General features: G+C 50.7%; 4 protein-coding genes across 4 annotated transcripts; 2 read left to right on the forward strand and 2 right to left on the reverse strand.

Moving 5' to 3' along the window:
• Positions 1–605: 605 nt before the first annotated feature.
• Positions 606–998, forward strand: COL26b_013641 (uncharacterized protein; the record flags this gene model as incomplete). The annotated part of the gene is made up of 1 exon (XM_053186236.1): positions 606–998. One exon carries the CDS (start codon positions 606–608, stop codon positions 996–998), a length of 393 nt encoding a protein of 130 aa, XP_053029829.1.
• A 320-nt stretch (positions 999–1318) lies between these two features.
• On the reverse strand, positions 1319–2038 carry COL26b_013642 (uncharacterized protein; the record flags this gene model as incomplete). The annotated part of the gene is given in 3 exon segments (XM_053186237.1): positions 1319–1352; positions 1366–1696; positions 1786–2038. 3 exon segments carry the CDS (start codon positions 2036–2038, stop codon positions 1319–1321), a joined length of 618 nt encoding a protein of 205 aa, XP_053029830.1.
• Positions 2039–3019: 981 nt separating this feature from the next.
• Positions 3020–4008, forward strand: COL26b_013643 (uncharacterized protein; the record flags this gene model as incomplete). Its single annotated transcript, XM_053186238.1, has 2 exons — positions 3020–3598; positions 3877–4008. The coding sequence occupies 2 exons, from the start codon at positions 3020–3022 to the stop codon at positions 4006–4008; spliced, it is 711 nt and encodes a 236-aa protein (XP_053029831.1).
• A 2835-nt stretch (positions 4009–6843) lies between these two features.
• Positions 6844–7319, reverse strand: COL26b_013644 (uncharacterized protein; the record flags this gene model as incomplete). Its single annotated transcript, XM_053186239.1, has 1 exon — positions 6844–7319. A coding segment is annotated over one exon (476 nt), but the record flags the coding sequence as incomplete, so codon positions are not given.
• Between the last annotated feature and the right edge of the window lie 4705 nt (positions 7320–12024).

Here is a 12024-nt window from a genome sequence, read left to right on the forward strand (position 1 = left end):
CTCCTGTACAGTCCAATCCGTTTCAAGTTTCTCCAACCACTGCGAGAATGCACCCGCCGACTCAAGTGATGCGCCCGGGATCCATACCACAGGTCATGCCACATGGCAAGGATAAGGAGAAAGGAGGCTGGCTTTCCAAGATAATGAAGGGTTCCGGTAAGCCGAACGTGCTGCAAAAGCCACCACCATCCCCAAGTACTGGCCCAGCGTCGCCTCTCTCGCCAAATACTACTCGGCCGACCCAAGGTCATAACACAGGACGGGTCGCAGCGCAGCAGTCCAACCAAGCAACCTACAATCAGCAAGTGCCAGCTGCATTCCAGCAAATACAGCAGCCTATTGTATCTGAGCCAGTGTCTAGACCTCAGAACTTCGTCCCAACCCCGGCCGGGCCCATTCTGGCGCCGCCTACCGGTGGCCCAGAGGCCATGATGAAGATGCAACAGGGTCGGGCAGTCGAGGCACCCCAGGTAGCTCCAAGGCTACAAGTCGATCAATCGCAACGAGCTGATGCCACACAAAGCGTAGAGAAAACAGTCTCTAGTTTGCCCCCTCGGGGGCTGTCACCGGCAACCGTGGCACCGAGTGAACACACAGCAGACAACATGTCCGATGCCGCATCCGTATCTGCCATCTCTGTCTCCACAATGGACGTATCCGAGGCTCAGGCGCAGCCTGTGTTGAAGCCCCAACTTGTCACGGTTGAGAAGGCTCCCTCGCTACCCGATAGACACCAACTACCTTCGCGGGTTGCGGCAGCTTCAGGCTCGTTATCTCAGTCACCACCCAAGACTGCGGATCCGGCGACTAGCTCCCAGCCTTCTGTGGACAGTGAGCTCACGGTTGAGCCTCTGTTTTCGAAGAGGAAGAGCATTGCCGCCGCCCCGCCGGTGCCCGTTGTGCCTCCAGCTCCTGCCACTAACGACAAGTGGGCTAAGAAGCCTGCGGTGGACTATTCTGGTGACGATTGGGGCGATGACCCATGGGATTATGCTTGAGGTCAGAATCAAGAGGCGAGCAGCATAGTCATCTCTCCTGTTTTCCATCATTTAGAAGCATACCCCCAAACAAATTGAAGAAATGTTTGCTCAAACACCCACAATCGTTTTGGCAACCGTATTCATTATTATTAGACACTATATTAACTTAACATCGACGACCATCAACTTCACTATCTACTCCTTCACCGGCAACAAGTTCAAAATCCCACTCAATAAATCCGTCCTCAACGCCGTCCCATTCTGTGGCCCAACATATCCCACCCCAGAGCTCGTACACCCCGGCACCAAAGCACACACACTGCTCCCCAGCCCCTCCCTCATAAAGTTCCCGCCCACCAGCACCAGCCCCGCCTGCTGCACGTACGCCGCCAAGTCGAACGGCGCGCGGGCAACGTCTTCTACCAGGTTCAGCGCCGGCGGCGTGTACTCTCCGGGGGGTTGCCGGAAGAGCAGCGAGACGTAGCGGTGCGGGGCGACGGAGAGCGGGGTCAGCGGCATGTAGCGCGCTTCGGTTACGGGCGACTGGGCGAAGACGCAGGATGGCTGGAGGTTGTAGATTATGTGGTGGAGGTAGGAGCGCAGGAGAGGCAGGGAGGGGCCCGGGGCGTCGGGGTCGAGTTGGATGTAGGTGTATTTTGTGGAGGGGGGGTAGAGGGCTTCGGGGGGGAAGGAGATTGTTGGCTCTTGGAGGGTTTCTGGTGCGTTGAAGATTAGTTGTATGTTTTGGTTTGAGGAGGGGGGAGAGGGATGGGAGTAAAGGAGGGACAGTGGACAATGGACGTACGCGCGGCGGAGAAGGTGTTGCCGAGGTTCTCTGGGATGTTACCGTAGAGCACCTGCAGCTCAGTCGTGGGGTTGATGGAGGTGAGGATGTCGGGGATGATGCCGGAGGACTGGAACGCGGCGCGGACCTGGGCGGCGCGGGTTGCGGGGAGGCCTATTGTTGGGCATATTGGGGGTTGGAGGATGCTTAGGGGCGATGCGGATGACAAAGAGACCGCGAGCAGCGGGAGAAGAGATATGGTTTGAGGTTTCATGGCGATGTGGAGTTGACGAATGAAGTTCAAGTAAATCTGATGATGTTGGGATTCTTCCCGTTCAGCAGCTGGGATGCGCTCCGTTTTATATATGTCTTTATATCTCCATTTCCAAGTGGTTGAACTGGACTGACGTCGTTAGGACCAAGTGAGACATCGCAGACGCTAGTAGGAAGCCATCCAGCCGAGACGACGTTGTGTCTGGCTCGTCTCCCCGAATGCGTTGCCAAGATAGATTTTGGAGGTTGTTTCTTCCGGGACGAGGAAAGGTGATCGGCGGGCGGGATGTTGAGGCTGAATCTTTTGGCGGGGGTGGGTAGTGCCGCTGACGGACTTGTGTTAGCGTGGAACCACACTTGAGGCGTCTTGGAGTGTGTGATATGACATCAGGTGTTACTGTGGCTGTTGTATATGTTATGCCGAGGCTGATGCCCTCTGGAGAGCGACTGGACTGTATTATTTAGAGCTCCAGCCTTCCTCCGATTCCTACGAAAACTATAATTCACGTGGGAAAAGTGTCGGTCTTTCTGCCTGTGAGATGATTGGGAACTAACCGATATCCATAGATGTCTACGTACTGTAGTCCACACGCACTCCATGGGATACACTCCCCTAATCAGTTTCATGGCTCGATTCAGGAGGCCTTTCAGAAGGCCATTTGACTTCCCAACTTTACTTGTTGAATATAGAAGCAAACACAAATAGCTCTTCAACTTTCGCTTTCGTTTTGGTATCTTTTCTGCTGAACTCACGCTTACTCTATCCAGACTAGCTCGCCCCCTTTCTTTCATAAAGGAACGACTCGCTTCGAACGTTCAAATTTCTTGGTGATTTCATAGCTCAATCAAGCCCTTGAGAATGACAGATTGATACCACCTTCCTCAAAGTCATCTGAATACTTTCCTGAAATATTTGATGCCTCAACCACTGGAGCCAGAGTCGGAGTGGTGGATAGGTCGATGGCCCGCCTCAGATGCACGCATGGCATACCCGGACTACCCTGAGGACGTCCCGCCCATCCTCCGCATGGACTCACTTCCTCGTCTGTACTGGCCAGTGTACGAGGACATCTCGAAGGTGCAGGTCTTTGACGACCCAGAAGAGAACGAGCAGGACTCGCCCAAACGCCCTTTCCTCGGACATTCCTTGGCCGAGGAACCCGTCACCAACTACGGCCTGACTGAGCTCCTGATCAGAATCGGCATGCAGGAGGGCAAAGAATGCCATACCCTTGACAATGAAGAATACGAGAACCCCAAGATGGTGGTCAAACGGGAAGACGGCGGGGCGATCACGTTTGGGGACTTTGTGACGCAGATACATCCGTTTCTTAATGAACACAAGGAGGAGACTCTGCAGTTTTGGGAGGAGCTTCTGGAGAGAGTAGATGAAGGCGACGTCATTCTCTTTGAATGTTGTTTAACCGGATATCCCCAAGATTTGGAGAGTCGAGAGGAGACACTGCCGGTCACCATAGAGCTTAAGAAAAGCACCCAGAAGTATGGCGAGCGGTATTACCGGTGGAAGGCTGCCAAGGCTGCAGCGCGGCAGAAGGAAACCGTTCATGAAGGGAAAGACATTGGGGAAGGGGGAAAATTATGAAGAAGGAAACACGCTCTGGATCACTTCACGAGAGGGTATCAGGAAACAGGAATGTAATACCCTGCCCTGGCGCTTGTGGAGAAGGATATTTCCGTACATCCAATCGGTACCTAATAGTTGCAGTGACCTAACGAATAGCAAATTGCAAAGACTCAATTCATCCTGATCTACGTAGGTTGAGATAAGGAAGGTATATGAAACTACTCGACCTCTTCAACTTTGACCTCTGTCTCCAGCACCTCCCAGAACTCAGGGCGAAGCTGTATGAGTTCTGCAGGGGTCATGCCCTTGTCATTCTGCAACTCTTGGTTGGCACCAGCATCGACAAGCGCAGCCACGAGACTTCGTTTGCGCTGTACCACCGCTAGATGTAGGCATGAGTTGCCGTGATCATCTTGCGTGTTAACGTCCGCTCCAGCTGCGATCAACCACTTCGCCGCCACTAAACATGTCGGTTTATTTCGATACGCGCAGCACATCAGGGGCGTGGTGCCATCTGCTGCCTGGACATTAAGATTCGCTCCGCTGGACTTGAAACATTCTAGAATCTCTTGAATGTCTGCAATGCTTTCCTTCTCATTCCGAAAGCGGTACGGGGTTTCGCCCATAAGCCGTCCTCTTGCGTCGCCCCATGCCTTCTAATGAAGATTAACATGTTAGCTCTGAAAACAAGCAGGGGATTTCTCGGTCTCTAATGTTTCCAAGCCTTGAGATACCTCGGATACTACTTTTACAGGAGTTATTTAGATATGTAGACTCGCTCTACACGACGTATGCCCCAGGGAGCGATCTCAGCCTAGCTCTGACGTCGAAAAAGAGAACAACAACAACAACAACTTACAGAGATTTGATAGTCTGCCTTGTGAAAGAATTTCATTGGGCTGGTCCAGACGTTTACCTCCCGTTCAAAAGCTCTGTTCTCAGAAACAGTGATTTCTTCCTGGTCACCTGCTATGTAGTGCAATGGTTTGAACCCCCAATAATTCGCCAAGTTAGGGTTTGCACCCCATTGTAGTAGGAGGCGGGTGTGACTGACGGAGTTCCTTCGAACTGCGATATGCAGCGGCAAGATTCCGAAATGGTCTCCCCGGTTCACGTCACTGCCTGCTTTGAGCAGAAGTTTCATGACCGAATCAGTATTGAGGGAACAGAAGCCATCATGGTGAGCACCGTGCTCGAGATCAAGTTCGGCTGTCAAGAATAATGGAGTACGACCGCACAAATCTTGAGTTGAGACTCGAGCCCCGGCTGATAAAAGCAACCGTACAACTTCCAAATGGTCCATATACACCGCCCTGTGAAGCGGTGTATGACCGAAGTCGTTGGTCAGATTAGGATCGGCTTTGTAGTCAAGAAGGGCTTGCACGGAAGGTACAGACCTTCGTAGCACAGCGATATGAAGAGGGGTATTTCCAGACCAGTCCCTTGAACAAACTGACCATCTTCGTGGTAGATGTCTCTGCTTCCGAAGCAAGACACGAACCACTTTACTGTGTTCACGCAGTGCCGCCTTGTGCAGCGCTGTCGTTCCTAGAAAGAACCCTTGAATGCTCCTGTAAAGACCCAGAGGCTTATGGTCAAGAATATGCTTCAAAAGAGGCGCGACTCCAAGTTCCGACGCAACGTGGATAGGCGGACCTGTCAAACCTAGACAATACCCCAATGGCTTTAAAAAGGGTAAGGACCTTCTGACCAATTGTGAAAATTCACCACCACTGTCTATGGCATGATCCTTGAAGCGGTTGATTGCGTACGTCTGTACCCTGGACTCTGTTTCTCTGAATTTCCGGATGTCATCTGAGAGGTATTTCGACTTTTCCAAGGATTCCAAGGATTTCAGCATGTCTAAACAAAGACCTGCAAGCTGCAGATGCGCCTTTTGTCGTTCAAAGCGAAACGCCTCCAATCCGTGGTCAGAGCCCGGCGATGGGCGAAACAGGTAGTCTTTCACTGACTGGTGCGCCAAACGTATGACTCTCTTCCCAAGTATTGGGTGATCCATAAGAATCAGAAGGCCGCCACATTGGGCAACGAGGGATTCCGTTACTTCAGAGGCCGTTAGGTGAGCAGTAGGCTGGATACTTAGGAGGCACTCCACTTCCTTGACCTTCATGGGGTTGTAGACCGTTGTGACCACAGAAAGAAGGCGAGATACAGATATCACGCATACAGGGTCTAATCTTTCTAGGATTCGGCTGTAGATGCCATTTAGGCCAGAAGGCAGGCTGTTGAGGCAAGTTTCGACATCGGCTAGTGGCCTCGTTTTGAGCTCCTGTGCCGCCAGATCAACCCAGAGAAACGTTCCTTCTGACCTCTTCATCAAGGTGTCGTGGAAGACTTGTTGAAGTGTTGGGGGATAGCCACCATTATCTGACAGTTGTTGCACTCGTTGTTGGATGAATGTACTGAGATCTGCCTTCACCTCCTTTTCCGCATCGATTTCAAGACGAAGGCGCACATACTTAGAGAGTGAGCTCTTCAATGACGGACTCAGGGCTCGACTGAGAATTATTGGCTTGAATCTGGAGGTTCTGACACCCAGAAGGCTGTTGACTAGTTCGCCGCATGTGCTGCCGCATTCGTCCAGGCCATCGATGACACAATATACGCACCCAGCGTCTAGGTCCTCAACCATGTTGTTGAAAGTTCGACAGAGCGATTCAAAACGCACATTGTACGTCTTGGAACCCATTTCGTGCTTCTCCTCAAATATCCCATGTTTAGACAGACTGGGGTTCAGAACCACAAGTTGGGAAATGAGACCTCGAAGTATCCCTCGGGAACAGTTCATCATCTCTCTTTGACCGTCGCAAAAAAAGTAAATAACGGACTCTGTCGCCGACTTCTTGGCCTTCATCTCAAGATGTTCGGTCAAGAAAATTGACATCATGGATTTGCCCATCCCTGCGCCGCCTGTGATCCACAAGCCTGGACATGGGGTGTCCATCCACGTGTTGTAGGCATCCGTTTCAAGTATCCACGAGCAAGTTCCGTCAACTCTTTCCCCTTTGGCAGAGACCAGGGCGGATCTTTCGTCACTTGAGTCAGTGATGAACACTGCTCCGAGAAACCCATTTACTTCGTCCTCGCTAAAACCAACAGTGCCAACAGTGCTGGACTCAGTGGACTGGTTTTCTACGGCAGCAAGGTCTCTGTCATGCTCTTCGCCCATTTGATACCGGGCATCTCTGTAAAACTGTCAGTCACTCAGTCATAACATAATCATGAGGTTTCACATACGAGATGGCAGCTGCTATTTGCAACTCCAACGACGCCTTCTCCCTCTGGAGTCTGTTGAAAAGACGGATAATCTCTTCCTCCATATCCTTTGAAACAATTGACTTCCAGGAATACCTAAAGGTGTGATCCTTCTTGAAGGAGCGGATTTCCTCCAGAAGAAGTTGGATATCTGAGACGCTGTCGGCACACCGTTTCACACTGGCCCCAGTGTCGCGGTCGCGCCTGAGAACGGGACTGAGATCTATTCGGTCGCATATCTCACTGAAGCCTTCTAGCTCATCCAGGCGCTTCTGAACCCAGTCTCTGTTCCAATCGCGGAATTCCATCATAAGTAGGGTTCCGGCGCGTTGAGCTGCCGTAATAGCAGCGCGAAGAGCTTCCATGATTGCCGACTTGTAAGGCGCGATTTTGCGGGAGATGTGACAGAAGAGATCGGGGTCTTTTTGATCATAGACGCAAGCCCAAGGCCAGAGTCGTCAGGACGACTTCCAAATGGCCCGGAGATGGTTTGTGAAGAAGGAAAGAAATGGCGCCGCCGCAGCCTGATCCAAGATCAGTTATAGATGCACAGTCCCTTTTTTGTCCCAATGGGAACGCGTACTCGATATGGGGCTGAATCAACTGCATATTGTAACGTCAGCACAATTCCAATTGGCTGATTGTACGAGCAAACATCCAATGTTACACAAAGACCCGTAAGTGCATGTTATCGGGACCAATTTCGCTACTCAGGCTACACGAACGGCTGCTAACGCCAAGGCCGATCACTTTGTTGTGAAACTCAGACAATGCACATTAATCATCTCAATGGGAACTTCCTCTGGATGTGTGATCCTGATGATATGGCGTTCCTCTACGTTTTTCAATACACTTGTCTTTAACGAAGGAGTCGGTCTTAAGACTTGCAGACCTTTACCATCCCTGAGACTCGACAATCGTTTGCAGTGTGATAGCTGCAGCGCGAGCCAATCTCCAAAGCCAGCTACTGAGCTTTTGAATAGAACCAAGCTACACATCCTCAGACGTACCAGGCCAGTCCCTTCCTTCTTGAGCCACGGCAACTATCCCTGTTACACATGTTGTAGTCCCATGTGTCTTCATTGCCCTCGTAAGAGCTTGGATCCAGAGATTTGAGCCACAGCGGCAAGTCCTCAACTTTGGGCGACAGCCAAGCCTCCTGCTTTCCCTTCGCGTCCTGGACCACTTCCATCTCTGAGACAACTCTTGTTCCAGCCAGCATCACCTTGTTTCCTTCTAAGGTCCAACGATACGTCGCCACGCATTTTTCGCACCTGGCGGTGTGGTGAGTATCAAGCTCACAGTCTGCCATGAACTTTCCCGCAAGATTGTCAAAATCTCCGCGGCATATGCAGCACCTATCCGCCAGGGGCGTTGAATGTTCCGGGCATGCATTTGAAGCCGCGGTCGTCCGAAAGCAAAGACAGCGGCTGGTGTCAAATGGACGCAACAGGAAGCTGTCTTCGAGATCCGTATGTGGGCATAGGTAATCGTTGTGTGGCTGTATTTGGGCTAGACCTTGTTTCAACAGGTCCTTGGTGACAACTTGGTTCGATTTCAAAGTACAGACCGTGAGCTTCCAGGTCGCCATAATTCTATCTTTGGGCGTTCGCAGAAGTCTTGGTGGCACATCGCCAACATTTACAAGCGACTTCTTGCAATCTGTGCACTCGAATGTTGTGTTGTCTCCGTTCTGCCGCCTCTTGTGGTTGATCGGTTCCGAGAGAGACAAGAATTTGTGGCGGCAAAGCCTGAACTTTCCCTCCCAGGCGATGCACACTGGACGTGGCGATGTATACTGAGTATTCGAAAATAACGTGCATCTATGGTTGATCTTGCAGCCGGTGCAGGGTGTCGGGTGCGGGTAGCCGTTCCCCCCATAAGGTCGGAAATATGCACTGGGGAGACAATCGCGGCAGACATCAAAGCGAAGAAGATCCCTGATACTACCCTTGTGATGGGCTGAGATGATATTCTGGTTGAACTTCACGATTGGCTCATGTGCGCTGATGAGACTGCCGCTGTCGTGACCATTCGGCCCGCCAGCCTGTTGGGCTCGCTGGTATGTCGGGCGGCCACGATTGTGCTTCCCTTCCTTTTGGAGGCTTGTAGTTGCGAATAACCAATTATGGCTCGTAAATATGGATGCAAACCGCGAGGAAACCTGTCGAACGCAGTAAAGTTCGACAGGACCAAGATAACAGAATATGTCGAGAAGTACATGATCGGAAAGTCGGAAAATCGGGCTGTTTTCCTGGTTCTGGGCGCGCCGAGATAGAAAAGAAGTACAATATCCCGTGCTGTAAAAGGAAAATTGGTGACTATCTTCAGATTGGTGGCGGTATCTGACGGTCTCTTGCGACAAGATGCTCTCAGTTGACTGCTCCATGACTGTGACGGGTCTAGATAAAAATGACACGAACTGATCGATATTGAAGTCGATTAAGCGGTTAGAAAACACTTTTCCAGTTTCACGGGGGAATTTCGTATCTACATATCAACAGCATTGAGATATCGGAGGAACATGTGGTCGTACGGGTAGTGATTACCCTGTAGTCGCCATATCGACCACTTTACTTCCCACCACACGGGTCCTTTGTTTTCCCTTTTCTGAAAAAAAAAAAATGCAAAAAGGTAGTTCATCAAGGTTGAATTGGATGGCTCGCCTCATTTCACGTAATCTTTGAACCCGTCCTGAGAACAACAAGACAATTTCACGCCATAATGGATACATGTAGACAGAGCCGATAATGGACTCAAATCTGGGGACGCTTTAACATTATCACATCGCACACTGAAATGAAGACTCTTTAGACAAGGACTAGACGTTCATACAGGTAGCAATGAATTGCCTAGACGTACTACTGGTATAGCTTCTGAGGGCTATCAAGTTCAGTTGAAAATTTTGAATGCCTCTTCAGCTTGAGCCTTCTCAACCTCATGCTCTCCAGGATATGCTCGTTCGCATGCAATCATGGCCTCCAAAAAGTCATTGCTGAGGAGCCTGTCTCGTTCAAAGTTTTCGAATATTTCATAACCCCAGGTTCCCCAGTGTCGGCATGCGCGTTGAATCTGTTTATTGATGACTCGTCTGCATCTCTTTCGCTGGTCCATCTTTCGCCAGCTGGCTACGGCGATGGAAGCAAGGAAGTTCAAACGAACAAAATTGTCACCAGGGCGAGCGTCTGTCTGAAATATCAGTTTTCGACCTTCCAGTTGCCTCAAAGAAATTAGGTCTTGCTTTATGCTGAGTGTCTTGCCCTGCTTTGCTGATGGGTGGGTAGGATCGATGAGAAGAATTTTGTACTCCTTGAAGGGGCTTTCTTGCCAAGCTTTGAGGCACTGTCTATGTTCGTCATCTTCTGCGTCCGAATCGTCGTCTGACTCACTGCCAAACTCATCCGGCTCAACCCCGACGTCCGGAACAATGCAGAGTACGCCATCCTTCAGACCCTGGGCAATGTCTTCGTGGAGGAATAGACCATTCTGGGCACTGAGCCATTGCTCAGGTGTGTTTTCATCGTATATCCAGTTGTCCAGTAAGTCTTGGTGACGTGGTGTACACAGATGCCTCGCACGAACAACTCGAAAGCCTCCCCATTCATGCAGAACAGGATCCCATCGTTGGTTGCATTCGGGCGGGTTGGGACAGTATGCGCCGCACATGATGTGCGCGAAGGCTTCCTCCTGGGACACCCCTTCCACTTGAGCGCCATTGTCAATTTCGAACAGACTGATAAATTTGTCGAGTCCATCGTGCCACCCATCCCTGGATCTTCTTTTTTCAGCGATTATGCTCAACTGCTTGAGAGCGAGCATTCGTGAGTTGAGTTTGTGGTTGTCCTTCCGCGTCATCCAGTCCTCAAGTCCGATGGATTCGACGGCGGTTTTACTTTTCAAAAGCTCCTTTTGGATTTCTATCGCGATGTCATCTGCCCATGAATCCAGAATTCGGGCTACCATGCCCCAGCCGAGACGTTCATAGTCGTCCACACATACGCGGTCCCTGTCGTCGGTCCCTCTTCTGGATTGTCGGCAACGATGATCGCTGCAGCTTCATGGTTGGCTTTGGTGGGATCGAAGCCATCGTCAATCTTTGTATCAGCATGGTGCCCTGCAATCATGACTAACGACGTCAGAATGCTGTCACTGACATAGGGCTTTCCGCGGCATGCCTGCCTCCAGGCCCTTCCCATTTCCATCACGAATTGGGAATGCTTGACAGGACTCGTCCCGCCCTCATCGTCATCCTCAATATAAACCATAATCTTGGACTTGTAGTAACCATGGGTACTCTTGGATCTCCAAGCAGCAACTATAGCTGAGCTCATGTAGTTCCACTACATGTATTGTGCCTTAGGTCGGAAATCGTCGCGAAAGGACAGCATGCGGCCTTCAAGTTCCCAGAGAAACGTTACACTGAGCTCCGGATTCACAAGGTCCAATCGTATCTCAAGGCAATCATGCCAGTAGTCGATCACAACAACCTGATAGCCTTTCCCATCGTCAATTTCATCTGGTATGAGAGCCAGAACACCCTCATCAAGAGCTCGACCAATGATAGGATGCGTCAAAAGTCCGTTGTAAGCGCTGGAGATATCTTTCGAGGCTCCTTTGCCGAAAGTTTTGTCCATGATATCGACCCAGCGACTTGGAAAGAGACGGACTGGCCGACAGCGATCATGTGGGGACCACTTGCCAAGCACATGATCCCAGTATTCACCCTCCTGTTCCGGTTTGTGACCGGCGTGGTACTTTTCTGCCAGCTGCTCCCGAAATATTTTCTCGTCTTGGTAGCTTGGCCGATCACGTGAGCTTCGGAAGAACTTCATAAAGTTTTCCTCTAGTTGACCCTGGTCGGGATCAGACTTGTTGACTTGGTATTTGCAAATGTCAATGACTTTTTGGTGTGCTAAGTGGCGAGCTTTCCATCTGTACTGTGTTTCTGTCTCTCTCACTCAGCCAGGCTCCAAAGCGCGTGACGTCCAGCGCTGCCGTTAAAGCCAATAAATTAAATAACGCCAAGATTTGACTGATTTGATTGCCCCTACGCCAGTATTGGTTGATTTGCCCTGTTGGCCAATATAACAAAGCAAATCCATAGAACACGTGACTCAAAGCCGCCA

This window comes from Colletotrichum chrysophilum (assembly GCF_026319265.1).
Source record: "Colletotrichum chrysophilum strain AFK26 chromosome Unknown scaffold_243, whole genome shotgun sequence".
Taxonomy (NCBI): Eukaryota; Fungi; Ascomycota; class Sordariomycetes; order Glomerellales; family Glomerellaceae; genus Colletotrichum; species Colletotrichum chrysophilum.